Below are 21,418 nucleotides of genomic sequence, written 5' to 3' on the forward strand. Positions count from 1 at the left end.
GAAGCAGTAGTGCTAACCACCATGTCAAGGGCCTGCTGCCAGATATGACCATGCAAGTGAGGGTAATAAGATCTCTTTAAATACCGAACAATGTTTTCAACACTGAATGCCATGCCTTAATAAGTTTCAATGAAACATTATTTTATCGGTAATGGCAGTGTTTTAGAGAGGATGAAATGGCCTATGGTGCTTGAGGAGGACAGAAGTTCTCCTGGGCAAGCAGCTGGCGTCTGTAGAAGTGGTCGACACAGTTGGCGTGTGTTGTGATTAACTTTAGCATGGTGCCTGTACGCATTTGTCATTTCTTCATCCTCTCTAAGAACTTGCTTAACAAAGTCACAGCTTATTGAACTTTACAACATTTTTGATGAGAACAGGCCGTTCAGCCCAACAAAGATCATCAATCCTATCCACCTAATTTCCCGAAAATCACATCAACTTGAGTTTTGAAAGCTTCTAAAGTCCTACGGCCTACCGTATTAGTTGGTGATTCATTTTAAGGGTTTATAGTTCTCTGTGAGAAGAAAAACTTTTTAATGTCTGTGTGAATTTACCCTTAACAAGTTTCCACCCATGTTTTTGCGTCCTTGTCGAACTCATTTTAAAGTAACAGCGTTGATCCACTGTATTGATTCCTTTCATAAATTTAAAAGCAACAATAATGTCTCCTCTTAATCTCCATTTGCTTAAACTGAAAAGGTTCAACTCCTCCATTATCTCCACATAGCTCATATCTCCCTGTCAAGGAATTAGGCTAGAATTAGGATCTTCTCTGGACTTTTTTAAGCCTGTAGACCAAAAGTGCACACAATACTCCCTGTGAGGCTTCACCAGTATGTTACATAATTTCATTATAACTTCCTTTGACTTGTACTCCACACATGGTGATCCACAGCCTTACATCTTATTCGCTTTCTTCATTGCTTCTCTCCACCAACTGGATGTACTGTAGATAGTCATAGCCCACTATGAATCCCAGGTCTTTCTCATAAGGTTTACTTTCAAGTTTCAGATCTCCCGTTTCGTATTCACACCTCTTCCTACCTGTAACACTTTAGATTCACTTACATTAAGCCGCATGTGCCACACATCGGCGCAAACCTGGGTGTCATCCTCGACAGTACTCTATCTTTTCAATGTCACATTAATAACATCACCCGGTCTGCTTACTTTCACTTACGTAATATTAATCGCATTCGTCCCTCCCTCACTCCTCATACTACTGCCATTCTTGTTCATAGTCTTGTCACTTCTCGGCTGGACTACTGCAATTCACTCCTCTTTGGTCTCCCTAACAAATCTCTTCACAAGCTTCAGTTAGTCCAGAATTCTGCAGCACGTATCATCACTGGAATCCCATCTTTTCACCATATTACTCCGGTCTTGCAGCAGCTTCATTGGCTCCCCATCAAGTTTCGTATTGATTTTAAGATTCTGCTACTAACTTTTAAGGCCATCCATAACCTCGCACCTCCATATCTGTCTGACCTTCTACATGTTGCCATTCCATCCCGTAACCTTAGATCCTCTTCCTCCACCCATCTGACCGTTCCTCCCGCCCGTCTAACCACCATGGGGAGCAGAGCTTTCAGCCGTTCTGCTCCCAAGCACTGGAACTCATTACCTGCGGATCTCCGAAATATCAAATCATATTCATCTTTCAAATGTAAACTTAAAACACATTTGTTTAAAATGGCTTTTTCTTCTTCCTCCTAATTATAGTGGTTTTGTTTGGTTTTTATTTTTAGATTTCTTGATGTTTTAAGTTGTTTATAATTGTGTTTTGTATTTATTTTTTTATTTATTGTTTGTTCGGTGTCCTTGAGTTCTCTGAAAGGCGCCTTGTATAAATAAAATGTATTATTATTATTATTATTATTAAACCTGCGTGCTCTCCAAGTCCGTCTGTAATGATTCTCAATTATCTGCCATTTCACCAAGACTGGTACCATCTGCAGACTTAACCAGCTTGGTACTTACCATATTTTCCTGTCCAGATTATTTATATATAATAAATATAGCAGAGGCCTCTGCGCTAACCCCTGAACGACACTTTCAATTCATGATGCCATACACTGACGCACTCTAAACATTACGTAAACTGAGTTTGGTTTGATATTTGAAGAGATTTTACATTTTGAAATTGTCTCTATCTTTTCAATGAGCCCGCATTTATGCATTTATGAAAATGTGAAATTTAAAGTGCTAAATTATTTTAACGTTTCATTGTTTGTTGTGCAGCATGATTCTCTATAAGGCACTGCACTGAACTTGTTACTTGTCGTTTTTTGTGTTTTTTTCCCCTAAGCCTAAAGGAAGCCACCAAACCTGTCTGAAAGGGCCCATTAAGTACATACTCTGAACGTTTAGCTGAGACTGATTAAATGACAGAAAGTCATTGTGTATAATGAGAGAGTTTAAGAACCTGAAGAGAGTTAATTGAAACTCTGAACACCACCAATCTACTCACGGCATTTATTCACACGTGAACGGTTCAAGAACAATGTGGTTAGCTGTGCAGTCTGGGACCGGTTCAATGTATTATGCTTGGTATTACAGTTTACCAAGGTCCAAAAAGCAAATGTGCAAGCACAGATTATTAACCATTCTGGAAGTCAACTATGATAAAAATGAATGCAAGCAGCAAGAATAAAAAAAGTTTTAATGGCGTTAAGGATATCAAAATACATAACCCTATGTATATAATAAAAAAAGACATCTCTTTAAACAGCAGAAATTCAGATAATGTTTAGAAATGTCAACACTGCAGGCCATACCTTAATAAAGTGCGCCTTTGCCTCTGCAAACAGACGTGTAGCACAAGCAGGGATGGGATAATGCTGTGTGGTGCAAATCGTTAACTGTTAAGTCTTCATTCAAGCAGGGTCAGTGCCACCATTAAGGCGAATCAGGCATTTGCCTAGGGTGCAGCTCATAAGGGTGGTGGGAGTGGCCAACTGCACGGGTTAGCTACCAAACAGTCGATTGGCGCACTACTAAGCTTGGCCTAGGGCAGAAAATAACCTAGCACTGGCACTGCATTCAAGACACCTTCTATAAAATGGCAAGAAGAACGACTTTTCTAGCTTTTGGCTCCCTGCTACGTTAAGGGCAGAGTGGCGGTGCAGCAGTTAGTGCCGTTTCCTCCCAGCTCCCGGACACTGGGCCTTGTCAGTTTTAGTTATTGAGTTTATACATTCTCCTGACTTCTTTGTAGATTTTCCTCCAAATGATGTGCTTGTGCTTCGCAGTTAGGAGACCCGGGTTCGCTTCCCAGGTCCTCCCTGCGTGGAGTTTGCATGTTCTCCCCGTGTCTGCGTGGGTTTCCTCCGGCGCCCGGTTTCCTCCCACTGTCCAAAGACATGCAGGTTAGGTGGATTGGCGATTCTAAATTGGCCCTAGTGTGTGCTTGGTGTGTGGGTGTGTTTGTGTGTGTCCTGCGGTGGGTTGGCACCCTGCCCAGGATTGGTTCCTGCCTTGTGCCCTGTGTTGGCTGGGATTGGCTCCAGCAGACTCCCGTGACCCTGTGTTCAGATTCAACGGGTTGGAAAATGGATGGATGGATGGATGATGTGCTTGTTAGGTTCACCGGTGGCTCAGTATGAGAGAGTATACCTAAACATTGGTTAGTATGGCTCCGCCACTACGGAAGTGGAATTGGTGGGATTGCTAATGTATGGGATGTAAGCGTGGATATGTATGCAAGGAATATTCTGCTTAAAAATTATATTTTAGATTTATATGCTACTATATGTTTTACACAGAACATTCTGAAATAATAGGTGTCTATGATGACCAACATTGGACAATAGCAAACAACATCAAAATATCCATGGAAAAATGTCACGTTACTCATGTCACATAATCCACACATCAAGTCGTCAAATTGTATTCTCACAATATCCCAAACATGAGTTCTTTTGGCACTTGTAAATGAAAATGCGAGCGACTATTTGACTTGTAGCCCGTCTCTCATTGTTAGATTTATATTCATAGTGGCGAGTACCAACTTGAGTACCTCGGTGTACTTAGCGAAGGTCTGTAAACCTGTATCTGCACGGGTGAACTGCCCTTCTGCTTGGATCTGCACACATGTGAGGACATTCACTTTCTTGAAGTGTTAATCTTTACTTGTCTCTCAGTGCACACTTTTGGTTCTTATCAATGTTAGCCAACGAACGAGCTATTACTGAGATGAACTCCTGAGCAATGAATGGGAGGTAGTGGGTCTTCAGTTCAAATGCTCATTCACGTCTGATCGGATTCCATTTTTGCTCACAAAAACATTTTTTGGAAGTGGTTTATTCAACAATATTTCAGCAGAAACACACGTGTTTGGTACATTGTACGTAAGCATACATGCGAATTATAAGACACGGGGAACGTGAATGTTTTTCTTGGATGTTTGTGATAGTATTTACTGTTGTTCCGCGTCAATCACCATGAATGCCTATTCAGCCATCGCTACAAACTACATGGGGCAAGTCACATGTAAAAAAATATCGTTTTTGGGAGAAGGGTTCCTTTAAGCAAGTTCACAGTGTTTTAGTTAATGATAATTTCAAAACAATATGTCATTCTTCAGTCGGCACGGTGGCGCAGTGGTAGCGCTGCTGCCTCGCAGTTAAGAGACCTGGGTTTACTTCCCGGGTCCTCCCTGCGTGGAGTTTGCACGTTCTCCCCATGTCTGCGTGGGTTTCCTCCCACAGTCCAAAGACATGCAGGTTAGGTGCACTGGTGGTTCTAAATTGTCCCTAGTGTGTGCTTGGGGTGTGTGTGTGTCCTGCGGTGGGCTGGCACCCTGCCCGGGATTTGTTCCCTGCATTGCACCCTGTGTTGGCTGGGATTGGCTCCAGCAGACCCTCATGAGCCTGTGTTAGGATATAGCGGGCTGGATAATGGATGGATATTACTCTTCAAAATATAATTTCTTGAAATGCACACACATCTCAGTTTTCTAATCCGCCTACACTGCATTCAGTATCCCTAACAAAGACAGACCAACCTCGTTTCTTTCTATACAATTGTTGCTGAAAGGGAGAAGAGGTGGATGGTTCCAGAGCCTTAACGTGACCACGCCTTGACTCTTGACTGTGTCCATTAAAAGCTACAGTACTGTATGCACTTCTGTAACCTCGGATCATGTTAGAGACATGGTGAACATCAGCGTGCAAATGACTGAGGCCATGGCAAAGAGGGAAGACAAAAGGGTGATATTAGAGAACTATACTCTGAACGCTTAGAGACAGCTGAAGAATGTCACCTGAACTCTTCTAAGTGCGATCAAATAAACATCCATCTGTGTACAAGTTGGCTTGTAGAAGGTAGACATTCCTAGTTTTGCATATCATAACCAGTGGAGTGGTGTGTAGTAATTATAAACTGTTTTAGTTTTCAGGAAGAATGTTTAATGGGGGAAACAGCATAGCTATTGCACTCTGTCAGTGATGCTTTGTAATCCACAGGGGCTCCAAGGGACTTTTACCGACTACAGAAGCAGTTTAGACAGCAGCCTTGCAGTAAAGGCGCTCTTGGAAAGGTCTGACTTATCTTTGCTTAATTGGAAACTGCTAGGGAAATAAGCACAGACCCACCGAGTAAACCCCACTACCTCAACTTTTTAGAAACTACCAGCTCAACTCAGCCTCACACCATCTCACAAACCCTCTAAGCTAAAGCAGTAACCCTGAAGTGACTTTCAGGAAGAGGTTAGTAAGGAAGGGATGAAGGGAATGGGCTGCTCCGTGTCTGCTGAGCAACTAAGTGGGGTTCGAAGCTTTGCGAAGATTCAGTGCCACCATCTTCCTTAGATAGCATTTATTTTATTTGTCTGCCTGATGACAAAGATAAAACGACTGCATAGGAGCTCCATCCCTGGCCAGGTATGCAAATGATGAAGTTTGCATGTCCCTTATGCTCACAACCCACCAACAGCCTGAATAACAGGCTCACCAAAAAAAAGATAACAAGCGAGAGGGGTCCACTATGGCAACTTTGAGTCTTTCTTCTAAATCTGTTAAGGCACTAGAGCACACCAACAAGGCCTCGGTTATAAACTACTCTGTTAAAGAAATAAGGGAACAAGTTTCAAAACGTAATGAGTGGGGTGAATGAGCAAGTTCATTGTGCTTTGTCTCACCTCAGTTACCTTTAATTTGTATGATGCTGGCTTGAAAATGGATGGGCAGATAGATAGATAGACAGACAGGTGGTTTAATAAGGGAAGAGTTGTCAGCCTAATGTCATGTGGCACCATTTGATCATGTACAGTAAGCGTGGCAGGGGGTAGTGCTGACAGGAATGCCCAACACCATGAGAACTTAAGCAGATTTTCCAGTACTTTCCATCATTTACAGAGCTCAGTGTGCAGAGATGGTACTTTACTTAAAGGTTGCCACTAACCCCTGCTAAGCAGGCTGGGTGACCATGATACTAGGTTATCTTCAAAGGTGATTCACAATGTCTTCTTTGGGGGTGACGGCAATCACAAATCTTCACATTGACAAGGATGCAATTCGAGCAACATTTTAAAATCAACCACCACCAGAATAGTGGATGCCATAATATGGAGAGCCATAGTCTATCTGGTGACCACTGCTGTTCATATGGGGCAATTAGACTAATGGAAAATACATTTAGGAGACCTTCTCTCCCATCATATGATATGAAAGGGCTAGCAAATCTGGTGCCACCTTAAAACAGCCTATTGGCTATGAATTCCTGTCTGGCCATCTGTGCCCCTGGACACATCTCTGATACCGCATGTGTGGAACATTCCAGGATGCCAACTACAATTCCACTCCACACAATCGCTGGACCGTTGGCTACCTGGTAGGTACGCACTACGGCACACCATTCAGCACTCGATTGACTCCATACCACAACATACAGCCACTAATGGACACACAAATGACCCACTGACTACTCTGATGACTTGGCCAGAATTTCAGCTCCTGCCAGCACCACTGTATTCATCATATTCATTTCATTTCACCTCTCGTCTGACGGACAGATAATGCCAGGACCCCATCGTCTCTCACATGGCAAGTCTACAGGACACCAGCTTGCTGTATACTTCAGATTCACCTTTAGAAAGCCTTCACCAGACAGCTTAGATGACCTGTGAATGTTCGGCTTACTCTTATCCTACTTTATACCATGTCGGGCTAACTGAATTGAAGGTCCATTGTGCTTTGGGGCGTCCACTCTCTGGAAGTCCCTTCTGATGTCTCAACGAATGCAAACTGAAGAGCCACTTATGACATCCATAAACTGAAATGCTCCTTCTTTATCAGAACCTCCTTGTTAGTGGTTTCACCTTATCATCTATATATATAATTCACTAAGCCAAGACAACCATGGAAAGCATGCCGGAAGGAGCCACGCCTACCAACTCCAAGCCCATTGGATACGACGATGACTCGCAGGGCCACGTCCACCAACTCGGACGCGATGACACAGAAAAAATGGCGTCATTTATATTCGTCTGTCGTAGAGGCCATATGCAGTTCCCCTTTGCTCTCTAGGCATTCACACTGCCTGCCCATTTGCCCGGACGCAAAACTCACCGACCACCCACTTAGTCCCTTTCGTCTGTGGTAAGGGTCCACATGCACGTCTGAGCCACGTGGCGTTTGTTATGCCGCAGGTTCACTATTGTGTTGTACTGTATTTTGCTCTCTCCATAGTTCCATCTTTTCATTCACTTACTGTTGTTTTCTCACACCAACCCGTTTTAGACATCCGTGTCTTTCCAGAAGTGTTTAGCATTCAATAAATAATTATGCATGACATTGACCGTGTGTCTACCCAGCGCAGAGAGGCGTGGGTAAGCCGTTGAATCCCATTCGAGCTGCAAGACGTGAAATTCCCACTAAATGTGACTCCTACCGTGGTCAGGTATCTTGGTGGATTATATATAGAAAAGCAGCCAAAACCGAGGGGTATCCCATGGGGTCCTTAAAACATTCCTTTACAACTGAAGTTAAAACACAATGAAGTAGGCAGTATTTAAAAAACGTGTTTTCGGTTACGACGCACGACCGCCTGCACCACAGCAAACTGTTTTACACGCTACATACAGTAATTCGCATTCCGCGACAAACATGCGTCTTCTTAGATGCTCCTGCACTTTGTTCACACCCCCCTCGCTACTACCATGATCGGGTGTCTTGGTTGGATTATATATATAAAGGCAGCCAAAACCGCACAGAGCAATGAAAAGTCTAGAGTTCCATCTTTTCATTCTCTTTCTGTTCTGTCCTCAAACCCTCCCTTTTTAGACAACTGTGTCTTTCCAGAAGTGTTCAACCATCAATAAATAATTATGCGGTGTTTGTTATGCCACGGGTTCACTATTGTGTTGTATTTTGCTCTCTCGAGAGTTCCATCTTTTCATTCACTTACTGTTGTATTCTCACACCAACCTGTTTTAGACAACCGCGTCTTTCCAGAAGTGTTTAGCATTCAATAAATAGTTATGCATGACATTGAGCGTGTGTCTACCCGGCGTGGGTAAGCCGTTGAACCCCATTCGGGCTGCAAACCGTGGAATTCCCACTAAGTGCGACTCATACGCTCCCACTGGTTGCGTCCCTACCCTTTGTACACACCCCCCTCCCACCTCACTACTACCGTGGTTGGGTGTCTTGGTGAATTATATATAGAATAGCATCCAAAAACCGCACAGAGCAATGAATAGTCTACGTCACTCACAGGTACATCTGGACTATGTAAAGACGGCGACTCAAGCGACGAGTTGGAGGTGGGCACATGAGCGGGCAGTGCATACTGAACGAGAAATCAGCAGACTAGCATGACGGACGGAGCTGAATGGACGTCCTTCTCCTCTCCTCCCGTTCCACACTCCGCGCCGTGCACCCCCATCCCTCCGTCTGGCAGGAGAAGGCGCGAGGACGGTGCGCCAGTTTTCAGTCACGGACGATTGTGTGTTGGTTCGTTCCGTGCATTGTTACAATGTTGCTTTTCTTGCTGATTTATTACATTACCGATTTTTCAAATGTTAATTTTCTCCCTGTGCTTAAAAATAATTAAAAAACCGGCCTGATTATGCGGTGCCGCGGGTTGGCTAGTCTACTTTATTTGCCTTTGCATTTTCTCGTTTATTGTCACCTACAGTGTACTTACTCAGCTTTTACTGCTTGTTCATTTCACCACATTCAAAGCAATTTGATTTTTTGTTTGCCTGTTATGTGGATATTTGTTTTACAGGGCACCTAGTACCCACTATGAAGGGTGCTATATAAGGATAGCTTGATTCACCGGTATATAATCAATCAACTCCAGACAGACGTTTCAGTACGTCATGAAGTTAAATCAAATGAACAGTTTGTAAAAACTTCAACAATCGTGTGCATTTTCAGCTTAAAGAAAGGCTAAGCTGCGACAGTTGGGACGAGCAATGCCACTTACAAGTGCAGGCAACGTCCATTGTTGAAACACCCAAAGGTGAAATGGTGTAATGTGTTCCTGGTATCGAGTTTTCTTTCCTTCTTTAAAATAGACTTCTTACTTCCTGAACCTGCCTGTCATTTTGTTCTACACAGTTGAAGCAATTTCACCACCTTCGACCAATCCAGACAGCGCTAATAAAACTGCATGTGATTGGTGTGCATTGCACGAAACATTTTCTGCTTGTGTTTGAAATTGACATGAATTTGACGGCAATACGATTTTTGTGTGGTAACAGTGCCGGCTTAACTAAACGGACAATGCAGGTCTTTTATTTTGGCTGTTACTCCCTCTGTAGACCTCAGCAAAATCAGAAATAAAGATACGGGCATGACATGGTGGCTTCTGGACCAGTCTAGCTTATGGTGCACAGTAGGTCAAACCCCACAAAGTGCTTAGAAGCCTTGCTAACCTAACCAATGGCAGAAGTCCTCCACATCACATCCTCTGTTGACAAGTTAATGAAAGAGGGCTACCCAAACACCTTAAATGTCTTGTAGCATAGACAATTGTAGGTGTCCATCACCATAAAATTGTAAGAAGTCTTCAGATCCTTCTCAGAGGGAGTAGTCCATCCCACTTAGATGCAAGACGCTTTCATGACCTAGACAGTAACACAGGCCTATCTCCAAATTGATGCCACAGGCCAGAGTCCACTATCACATTTTCACCCTACCTACTGGCAGGATACCACAAACACATATTTGCCAGAGGTCTTCATTGACTAGACTGCAGCACATACATGTCTGCTTTTCTATTGCCTCCTTTAACAAGCCAGGATCAAATCAACAAAGAAAATTCTAGAAATAATTGGGGAGAAGGGGGGCTCTCTCTGTGAAAGTGTTCTCCTCGCATTCTTCAATTTGAGTCCCCTGTGTGGCCTGTGGTGGTAGCTGCGCTCTTGCAGTCTCTATCTAAACCCAAAAAATGTCAAAGAAACTAAATAAATAAGGAAATGAAGGTTTTATTACAACTAAATAAAGAAGGTCACTGGACTTTTGAGGAAAAACACAGCAAATGTGGTAGCTAAGCAGACATGAAAAGACCCTTCATACCTCCACCAACATACATTTTCTACCTTTCTCCCTTCTGCACCTCTTGTCTTCTCCTTCCTCCTGCCAGGTGCACTCTCGCTCTCCAAACTCAAGTTCACCAAAGCAGGGGCCACTGACCTCTTTTATACCCAACTCATGAGCACCGTCCGAGGTCACATCCGGTCTCCTCTGAAATATTTTAGGCATCACCCTACGAAACCAGTGGGTTTGTCTGTCCGGAGCTCCCTCTGGTGGCCTCAGGTATCCCTGCCAGAGTGCTGGCCCATTTCTAACCAGAGGGCCAGACAAGCCTGCTGGGACAGCAATAGCAGCCTGCTGCTGCCAGCAGTTATAGGGCTTAGGACTGTGTAGTCTTTTTTGTGAACTCCCACTGTCCTTCCATTATATTTACATCCCTTGAGTAATTCTGGGGATGCTTTGCCTGTCTCTCCACCCAACAGGTTACTCTTGGCCTTCTGTCGAGGATGTGTTGTCACAGGCCCTGACCTTTACACCCGTTTCTTCTCTCACATGCTGCACTCCACTGGTGTGTTTCCGCCTCATAAGCCAGCACCATCACTCCTGTCTAGACATACAAGCCTGGCATTAACTACCAAAACCCTGAGTGTGAGAAAACTGCATAGTGAAAGGGCAGGATGAAGGCCATCGGCTAAGACTAAGCCTGCTCTGCCAGTTAGGAGCCAAGAACAGCAGAAGCTGCGTGACATTTGAATTGGAAATTTGCACTGCCAGCGACAAAGAGACACACAACAGCTGCATTATTATTGCTAATATTACAAAAGAAGTACAACTTGTGCAGAAAGCACTTCAAAGTGCAGGTATCATTCAAGAAACACTATGGGGCTAATCGGCAGACTTGATTCACATTCAGCCCGACTTGACACCAAAAACACAAGGCTACGGTAAAATCATCCATTTACACAAAAACTCTTGAGTGAGTTATACTTCATTTTGCAGAGGACAGACCTCTTAGAACGGACAGGACACCAGAACTGCATAGTCACAGTAACAATAGGCTACATTCTTGGACTTTCTTATTTTTTCAGCCATTATTCTCCATCGTATTCTGTTCTGATCTGCCATTTGCCACTTCTCATCTTATATTAACATCATGGACCATCCCAGAATGGCCGCTACAAAATGCAGCAGCAGCTGGTTTGAAAAGAAGCCCTACAGAAAGCCTGAACTTTACAAAAGCCTCAGATCAAGCAATAACAACATTAAAAAATACAAAAAAAAAATCTGAAAATATAGAAAAAAAATAAAAATGACTGGTAAGGGTAAATAGGTAAAGTCACCTGACCTGACCAGCATAAAATAAATCTAAAACGCAAGAACTAGGAAGTCAGCATTTACTAGGTTTCCTTATTTCTGTGAGCCAAGATGGTGCTGAACCACTCTGGAGCTGAAAAGTTCTGCCAGATGTACTTCCTAGTAGATGACAAGCTATGCCTAAATTGTGACGACCAGCCTAAGATGACAAGGGCCGCTGGTTTAAATGTGGATTCAAATTATTGAGATCAATAGACAGAGAGGCTGCAAAATAAGCCAAGGCTAACACACTGAACTATCAAAAACACTGAAATATCCGTCAACCAGAAAACACTTAACAAGCAGCACATGAATCTGTGAACAAAGGCCCAAAACCTGAAGAGCACTTGGAAGGAAGAAATGCTCGGTGACATGAGTGACCACGTCTTGAGCCTGCACTTCCATTGAGATTGAGGAGCTGGCCGAGTACTTGTTACGGCCAGGCAACAGCAAAGAGGATATTTTTGTAGGTTTACAGGGTCATGTGGTTGATCACAAAATATAGCGAGCTATGGAATATTTTTTTCCTGATGGATCCTTTTAAATTTGGCTCAAACTTCTAATGTTATTGTATAAAATAAATGCAGACTAAGCCACTTAATAACCGGCCAGCTGAGAGAACCTGACCACTCAAACCGATGACTGAATGCGGGGATGTTACATGAGGCTTAGAACAGGCAGAGGTGCCACACCTAGATGATGCATGCACATTTGTAGCTCTTGATTTGCATTTTACTTCCTTTTCAAGTCAGCATAACACACACACACATTTCCTCACCCAGACAATGCGATGACACTTTTCCTAAGGTTACTAAGAATAACAGTGGGCTATAAGTGTGGGAAAGTACCGAGAGGAAACTCACTTGGACACGGGAAAAACATACCAAATACACACACAAATTGTGTTCTGGTCCAGCAAGGCATGGGTACGGCCTCCTCTCACCAAGGTGATGGGTTTCCATGTTGGTTCCAGACTTATCTCCTGTAGTCTTTAAATTGACATCTAATGTACTTTTGTACACTCAGCAGTGCGTCTAAACGGTTAAATCAATGGACTGTAAATCGAACAGTGAAAGAGCCACTGAACCTACCAGAAGTAAATTGCTTAAAGAACAAGAAAAAATGTGTTACTATTTAAATGAATGTCCTAAACGTCCTATGGTGGGCAGGTGACCCATCCATGAATGGATGCTCCCAGGATCTGAACCCGACCTGAAGCAGATGTGATCACTAAATATCTATACCTGTAAAGTGCCTTGTTTTGGTGTTGATAATAAAAGGTGCTACAGAAAAGTAAGTACAACGAGTCCCTTTAACTTAAAGAAATACACACAAAAAAAATAAAAACGTGGGCTTTACATGCCAATGTGCATCAGGGGCCTGCTATTTTTTGTCATCAATGGCACATGTTCACATTTTTTCATCTATTGACACTTGTTGCTCAATTTTCCTTGTAAATGTAAAATGAAATCCCAAAGGTTTTTGTTTGTGTGGCTGTTAGTTTGCTTGTTACTCATCTTCATACTTTGGAGGCCGCGTGCTGCCGGTTGACTTGGAGGAACGTCAAGGGTGATGATTGGTTTTGATTCTGCAGTCACCCTAACGGTGCACTCACACACTTATTGAAAACCATGTCAGCGGGGTTGGCAGCGCTAATCAGTTTATTTCTATATAGCTGAGCCCCAAACATATTTATAAGGAAAACAAATCCACACGTTTTCTGAATCCACTTCTCTAATTACTTAACATCACAGGGGTCTGAGGTCTTTTAACATAAAATGTAGGGATGCTCCGATTGATCAGCCGTTGATCTAAATCACCGAATTTCCACTAAAAAAGAATCGAGCGGTGACTGGTAAATTGGCCGATCACAAAAGCTGATCTTTCTTTTCAGCTGCTGCTTTTCTAAACTTCACAGTCGTTTAGTTGCAGTGTTCCTTTACGCACGGTACGGTATTGCGGTAGCTGGCTCAGTGTCGTCTGCTGTGTACGTTTTGGCAGTGCAGACTCTTCTGTAGGCGCAGAGCGAGAGGCGACTGGAGAAAGAGAAAGAAAGTGGAGCAATGGACTCGACTGAGAAAAAGGAATCAGAGGAGTCGTCCTGTGCAGTTAGACAGACGCCAAAGAAAAGTTCCTTTAATGAAGGCAGACATTTTTAGTTTCAGTTTGGACTGCCTGCTTGTTTCAAGTGCAGCAGTTTATGTTTTTAATTGGAAAATGAATCGGATGAAGGAGAATTTGAAAAATAGGCTTGTTGGCTTGACAGCAAATGTGTCTTTTACTTATAAAACAGTTAAGCATGTTAGTCTTGTGACATCTTGATGAACAACTTCTGAACATTTGATACATTTGTGGCTTTTATTTTTTAAAGATTTTTTTTACTGTGTTTAGTATTTGTAACTGTGTGTCATACAGCGTAGGTTTTGGTACAAAACAAGTACTACATAATTTAAATGGTAATCCATATGTCTAGCTGGATACACTGCGGAAAAAACACACCTGAATAAATACAGTAAATGTATATTTTAACAGCCAAAAAAGCTGGAGTTGAATTAATGATTTAAAAAGGTGCAGTTATAGTTACATTTAAGCAGTGTGCTGGAGACGGCTGGGACGCCCAGGAGGACCAGAGGAGGACTTACGCCTTCCCCAGACCATGTGGGGGTGACCGCCCTGGTACCTTTGGGGGCCACGGGTACAACGCTCTGAAGCTCAACACTGTAGGGGCCCGTGGTCACTGCCAGGGTGTGCCCCTATGCCTTTGGAGCCCTGCGCCACACCCGGAAGTGCTGGGGGGAAGAAGAGCAGCGACACCCGGAAAGAAAAGGCATTGTGTTGAGGCGCGGACTTTGGGACTTGGGGACTGAGAAGCACACTTGTAAATATGGAGCACCGAAATGAACGTGTGTGGGGTGATTTAAACGTGTTTGCTTGTCTGTGTCCGGGCCATCTTCCACAAGTGCTTAATTGCCAATGTCAATCAGTTGATTGTGTGAAAATAAATATATATATAAATAAATATAATATATATAAATATATATATTTCTTTGTATCAGTATACTGCTGCTGGATTATGTGAATTTCCCCTTGGGATTAATAAAGTATCTATCTATCTATCTATCTATCTATATATATATATATAGAGAGAGAGAGAAATGGTAAAAAAACAACTTTTTTTAATTGAGTTGCTTCAGATGGGTACATTACAGAAAAAATTAAACAATATGACAGCTTGTAATTAGTGAGAAACATTTTATTTTCTTTTATGGAGAAATACTTTTGTACATATTTTATTAAAGCTTGTATTTTAAGGAAAGTTTATTTATTTTGGTATTTTATGGTCGCTGAACAATAAGCCTACAGAAAAATGAACAGTAAACACCTGTGGGGTGTAGATTAATGATAAAAATACACTTTAACATACGACATAAGGCTTCAATGCATCTGGCCATGTAGGTGATTAGTGTAAAACATTTTTTGAAGGAATAAAGGAAAAAAAAAAAAAACCAAATCTGAATCGGATGCTCATGAAACATGAAATCAGTGATCGCTGATCAAAACATCCTTATAAAACGATATGCTAACTTCAATCCACTGTGTTACTATAGTGCATACAATGTTTTTTATGTAAATACATGTTATATTTTATACACATTATATACCTGTAATGTGTGCTTGTATTGGCACCAACCCGATGTCACATCCTACCTGGTGCGTCTTCCTTATCTGTGGCGTATCTCAAGCCACAGCGCACATCCTCTCTCGGTCGGGTATTAAGGTGGCGCATAACCTGGGAAGCGCTCTGCAGACAGTTCTTTAAATGCCAAGAGCAAGAAATCTGCAGCCGAGACACGAAACGCAGTATACCACGCAGTGCATGCCCAGCTGTATACGTGGGACAAACATCTAAAACACTCGCAACACGCATACATCGCAAAGCTGTCAGAAGGAAGGAAGGGCCCACCGTCTCTGATATACAAACATACCAATTCAACCAGACACACGTTTAACTGGGACCCAGTGCAAGTACTAAGGGTCCCAGAGAGCTGGCTGAATCGTGGCCATCAAATGAAACTGCCATTAATTACAGACATGAACCCAGGATATGCAGGCTTAAAATGAAGAACATACAAATGATAAAAAAGACTTTAAGACAAACACCCTTCAAATCCTACCTTACTAATCGCAACCCTCCACACACACAGTCCCCTTCCCTGAATGGTTTTCCCCATAATGCCTCAGTATCCTCTTATATCTCAAAGATTTGCTTAAACTGATCCAATATTTGACTGATAAATGTGTTGGTGTGTCACCCTGCCCGGGATTGGTTCCTGCCTTGTGCCCTGTGTTGGCTGGGATTGGCTCCAGCAGACCCCCCGTGACCCTGTGTTCAGATTTCGGTTGGAAAATGGATGGATGGACATTTCTACAAAACAGACCCAAAGTAGTGCACCAGGGTGACAGATTCAGAAGATGACACTATGGCAGGTTGCAGGTATGGAGCCGATTGTGCCGTTCTTGACAGCTTCAGGACAGAGAACAACTCTTCACTGACAGAGTAACCAAAACCTGAGAGGCGATCTCACGTCACTTCCTGGGCAACACTATGGAGGACTGTGTGCCACAAGTCAAAGGAATTCCAGAATTCCAACACGGGTGGCGGCTAAGCTCACATAGGAATTCACGTAGCAAGAACGGAGTAGTTTAGCAGCGAAGACTGCTCAGGACTCAAATATTCACGCCAACTGAATGTACAACATTGGCATGAAATAAATGGACATCTAGAAAAGAAACACTCCCTTTCATCCAGTGTGTGATGGTGCACCTTGTGAGGTTCCCCTCTAGAAGTCTTTTGCACCATATTTAGCCCTGGTGATGAGTGTTGGCTGCAATATTACAGACATAATGGTGATAGGTGTAATATTATTGTTTTTTGCTAATTTAATTATATTAATTATAACGGATTTTTCAAAGATTTATGTAAATATACAAACAAAAGAGAGCCTAACCAATACAAATATAGAGAACCTACATTAATTCAGACCAAAGTGTGTCATTTAAGTATTTTCTTATTGATTTATCTAGCTATTTATGTATTAATAAGAGCTTTACAAATTCTCCCCTAGGGACAACTAAACTTCTATCTATCTATCTATCCAGTGACAACAAATTATATTTTTCACACAATTCAAATGTTTTCCCTTTGTCTGCATTTTTATTAAAAAAAAAAAGTGAAATCCACCTCAGTGGTGCTGAAAGAAGGAGAACTTGTGAACCCTCTTGATTTATGAATAATGACTTTAGGGTCAGTCTACACGAAATCAACAGAGGCCTCCCGTCATCTCCAATTTGCTTCATACTTTGAGGAAACAATTTTGTTGCACTCAAAAGACTGAGACGCTTGATGAATACAAGCACAGATCTTTCATATCTTGAGTTATTATTACTCATGTTATCATTCTTCTTCAGCAACTAGGTCCTCGTCAGAAACAACAATAAAATGTTGATTTATGAGGTATTAAAAATGGAAAAAATCATTTCACAACACCTTTTTAAGGCCTCCATATCTCCGACTCTAATGGACATGTGTGCCTCAGATTTTGCACACTAGTTATCGGGCACAATGGCATTGTTTTCAGCCAAATATGAAGCAAATCGGAAATGGTCAATTGGGAACATTTTCTAAAATCTTTGACTTGATACGGATTGACACTTTGCCCAAAATAATTCACATATAAATAAACATTCATTTTTCATGTTTTCCCTAACACAATACAATAATATGTCAAGACCCCTTAACGTTCAAATCGACCTTTAACGTTCTAAAAACTACTTTGCAAAACAATTTAAAATCATTTTGAAAACACGCAGCCAACGAAGAAATGCACCGCAGAGAGTCTGCCCTTCATCGGTACCAAAACTGGATAAAGTTTGTGAATAATCTGAAGTGACACCTTACTTGTAGCCCAATAGTCCTACAAAACTAAAGCGGGTCTGAGCTCTTGTCCGGCCCAGAGTGGGACCGGACGGGTGGACGGAGTCTTCGAGGGGCTATCAGTCCGCATGGCCGGATTTTGTCCGCATTTTCCTCGCGCGCAGCACAGTCTATCCCTACTTAATCATCTGCAGACTTTAAACTGCTCTGTGACATGGATGGCATTGTGCATGCACCCGACCCGATAAAAGGACGATGGGCAGATGATTCCTATTTCGAGCGATCCTCCGATACCCTCCCATCCTACTGCATGTATTTTTGCGCGGTACACATGGGCCATTCTATGTGTCCCACAGAAGGTGTGCAGCCGTTCGTGGAGTTGTCGACACCTCCCCACCTGCGCAGGTGCAAGCGCGCAGCTACACGACATTCGGCACACCTGCGCAGCGCTCTCGTCTAATTCGCTACTTAGAGCAGCAGCTCTGCGTCTGTGCAGCACGTGACGTCACATGTCACCCTCAAAAGCGCTCAGTTAACAAACACACACACACACACACAAAACACAAATCATGTCGCTCCATGAAGACTGCAGGCGGAAAGAAAACACCAAAAAAAAGCCGAAGCCACGTGATCGAAAGTCAGTTCTTCTTGATTGGGCGTAACTCCGCACTCCCGCAGTTAAAACACTCGCAGCCAGCCTGCTGGACCTTTCGCTGGCTATACGCCGTAATAAGGAAGAAACAAAAATGGAAAGTCTGCGTTCACTAGCGACTTTAAAGCAATGCAAGACAAGAGCACCACTCTCCTTTTAAGTAAATGCCTTCTTGTTCAGTGTTAAAATGAACACATTCGCTGTAGAAAATTGCAAATTAATACTAGCTGGGGTTACTGTGGTCTGAAATATTGCGTTGTGAAAAGTGAATTTGACAGGCTGGGTCTCCATGCACGCACTGACCGGACGACCGAACCCTGCCTGCCTTCCAATCGCCACTTTCCGAGATGCCCAAGCGCTAGCACTTTGTTACTTCGGCCGAGAATAGCCAGAGGGAAGGAGGGAGGATGGGAGGGGGGCCCACAGTGAACGTTGAATTTGCACCTTACGAGACCGGAGAAACACGCTTGACAGGCTTGTGTGCCACCGGCTGCTTTTCTCTCTACCAGGACGTTTGCCACTCGCGCTCCGAGCGACACGAATGGGCTTTTTTATATTTAATGAGAACAAAAATTCAATTCTCTAAATGCAACAAATGTGACCTACTTTAGAAGAAAGTGTAACTTTCACATACACACAAAGTGAGCGCCGATTTGAATGGGCGTTGATAGCGTGACGATCGCATCGGGTGGTCGGCCCGCACCTGAAGCCCGCAGAGGGGGCTTCGGTGGGTACCGAAATTGGCAACGTGAGCGCGCGCGCACACACTTTTAAGACTGGCACCTCCGCCACCCCAGCCCACCTCCTCCACCCACCGTCGGCTCCACTCACCTAGTAGAAGCAGCTTCAGCTCCCTGCGCGAATCCTTCTTGTCCCGGCGAAGCTGTCTGTCAATTTCTTGATTTATCCTTTGACATTCCCTTTCTTCAGCAGACAGACAGCACCCCGCCATGATAATTCGAAATATGCTAAGAATCAGGTGAAATGTTCCTAATGGAGTTGGTCCGGCGTCGGTCACAAAATAATCGGGTTAATCACAGGGAGGCGGAAAGGGCAGACAACATGTGTTCTCGAGAAGAAAGAAAGAAATCCAGGACTGCGATATCTTCCAAGTTCTTACAGTTTTGAACTAGTGCAGCAGCATGGATGGTCTCGGGGTGTCGCTTTATCCCTCTTTCAGTTTCTTCCCTCTTTCTCTCCAGTTACAACGGTGCTGCTTAATTTACAGATGAAACTAATACAATTTAAAAAAAAAGAAAGAAAAATGAAGAAGATCCTCCGTGGCCAAAGGGGACCGCCGGAAGAGTCGTCGGCTCGTCGCAGGTCCTCCGGTGTTCGCGTCACGCTGAGGCGCAACAGGTTGCCGACGCTGAATTCGCAAAACACACCGCGGGCGCAGGGAGTGAATGGAGTGTAAAAAGCTGGCAGACCGCATATATCCAGTGATTTTTTTTCCTGCTGGAGTTACAAAGTGGGCGGTGCCTTTTTTTTTTGCTTTTCTTCTGGGGTAATTGTTAAAGAAACACGAGCGATGGCGAGAATAAGCCGAACTCCTGCATTGTTTCTCATCGAACCATCGAATGTATCGAACACTTTCGGCTGCTTACTTGTCTTTTGTTAATAGAGAAAAGGCTCGCTTAGTTAAAGATGATAACACTGAGTAACTTTTTAAAGCCATCACAGAAGCCTCCTTGTATTATACTAATATATTCATTCATTATTAACATCTACTTAATCTGAACGTTGGTTTATATTCCTAAAGGAGAAGGAGCCTCTGCCCGCAGCATCTAACATATGCCAATCCTTGGGCGCCAGTCTGGTGCAGCTGTGGCACACACACTGACATCCCATATGATGTTAATTTGGACCTGCCAGTTAACCTGACAAGCAAATCTGTAAAAAGTATTGGGAGATCCAGAGTACACAGTTACGCCACCCAGATGGGAGCTGATTGCCCTCTTCTGGATCTCCAGCAGTGCTAATGTGATGTGTCATTTGCAGGACCGCTACAGAAGAGACCTTACAACAAGTGGAGATCATTCTCTGAATCAAGTGTATTATGCACTCACTGGCCACATTTTTTGGCACACCTTGCTAGTACCGTGTTGGGCCCCCTTTTGCCCTCATAACTGCCATAATTCTTTACGGCATAGATTCACCAAAGTGCTGGAAACCTTCATCAGGGATTTTGGTCCATATTGACATGATAGCATCACACATTTGCTGCAGATTTGTCAGCTGCATATCCATGATGCAAATCTTCCGTTCCACCACATCCCAAAGGTGCTTTATTGGATTGAGTTCTGGTGACTGTGGAGGCCATTTCAGTACGGTGAATTCATTGTCATGTTCAAGAAACCAGTTTGAGATGATCTGAGCTTTGTGACATGATGTGTTATCCTGCTGGAAGGATCCATCAGAAGATAGGTACAATGCGGTCATAAAGGGATGGAGATGGTTAACAACGATACTCAGGTGGGCTGTAGCATTTAAATTATGCTCAAATGGTACTAAGAGGACCAAAGTGTGCCAGGAAAATATCCCCCACACCATTATACAACCACCACCAGTCTGAACTGTCGATACAAGACAGAATGGATCCATACATGTTGCTGATGCAAAATTCTCACCCTACCATCCAAATGTTGCAGCAGAAATCGAGACTCATCAGACCAGACGGTGTTTTTCCAGTGTTCTGTTGTCCAATTTTGATGAGCCCATGTGAATTGCTGCCTCACATGCCCGTCCTTAGTTGACAGGAGTGGCACCCGGTGTGGTCTCCTGCTGTTGTAGCCCACCTGCTTCAAGGTTTGACGTGTTGTGCGTTCAAAGCTTCTTGTTGTTCATACCAAATTCTGACCCTACCATGTGAATGTCGTAGCAAAAATCAAGACTCATCAGACCAGGTAATGTTTTTCCAATCTTCTGTTGTCCAGTTTAGGTGAACCCATGTGAATTGTATCCTTAGTTACCTGTTCTTAGCTGACAGGAGTG

The 21,418-nt window shown here is 43.2% G+C and overlaps 1 protein-coding gene across 1 annotated transcript in view; it reads right to left on the minus strand.

Annotated features, from left to right (window-relative positions):
• The window catches only part of gna14a (guanine nucleotide binding protein (G protein), alpha 14a), a 176,136-nt gene extending 156,558 nt beyond the window's left edge, over positions 1-19,578 (minus strand). The window contains exon 1 of the mRNA XM_039750563.1: positions 19,256-19,578. Within this exon, the coding sequence (XP_039606497.1) occupies positions 19,256-19,376 (121 nt within the window). The 5' untranslated portion in view covers positions 19,377-19,578. The remainder of the gene's footprint in view (positions 1-19,255) is intronic.
• Positions 19,579-21,418: the final 1,840 nt, after the last annotated feature.

Source organism: Polypterus senegalus, chromosome 4 (genome assembly GCF_016835505.1).
Source record: "Polypterus senegalus isolate Bchr_013 chromosome 4, ASM1683550v1, whole genome shotgun sequence".
Classification (NCBI taxonomy): Eukaryota; Metazoa; Chordata; class Cladistia; order Polypteriformes; family Polypteridae; genus Polypterus; species Polypterus senegalus.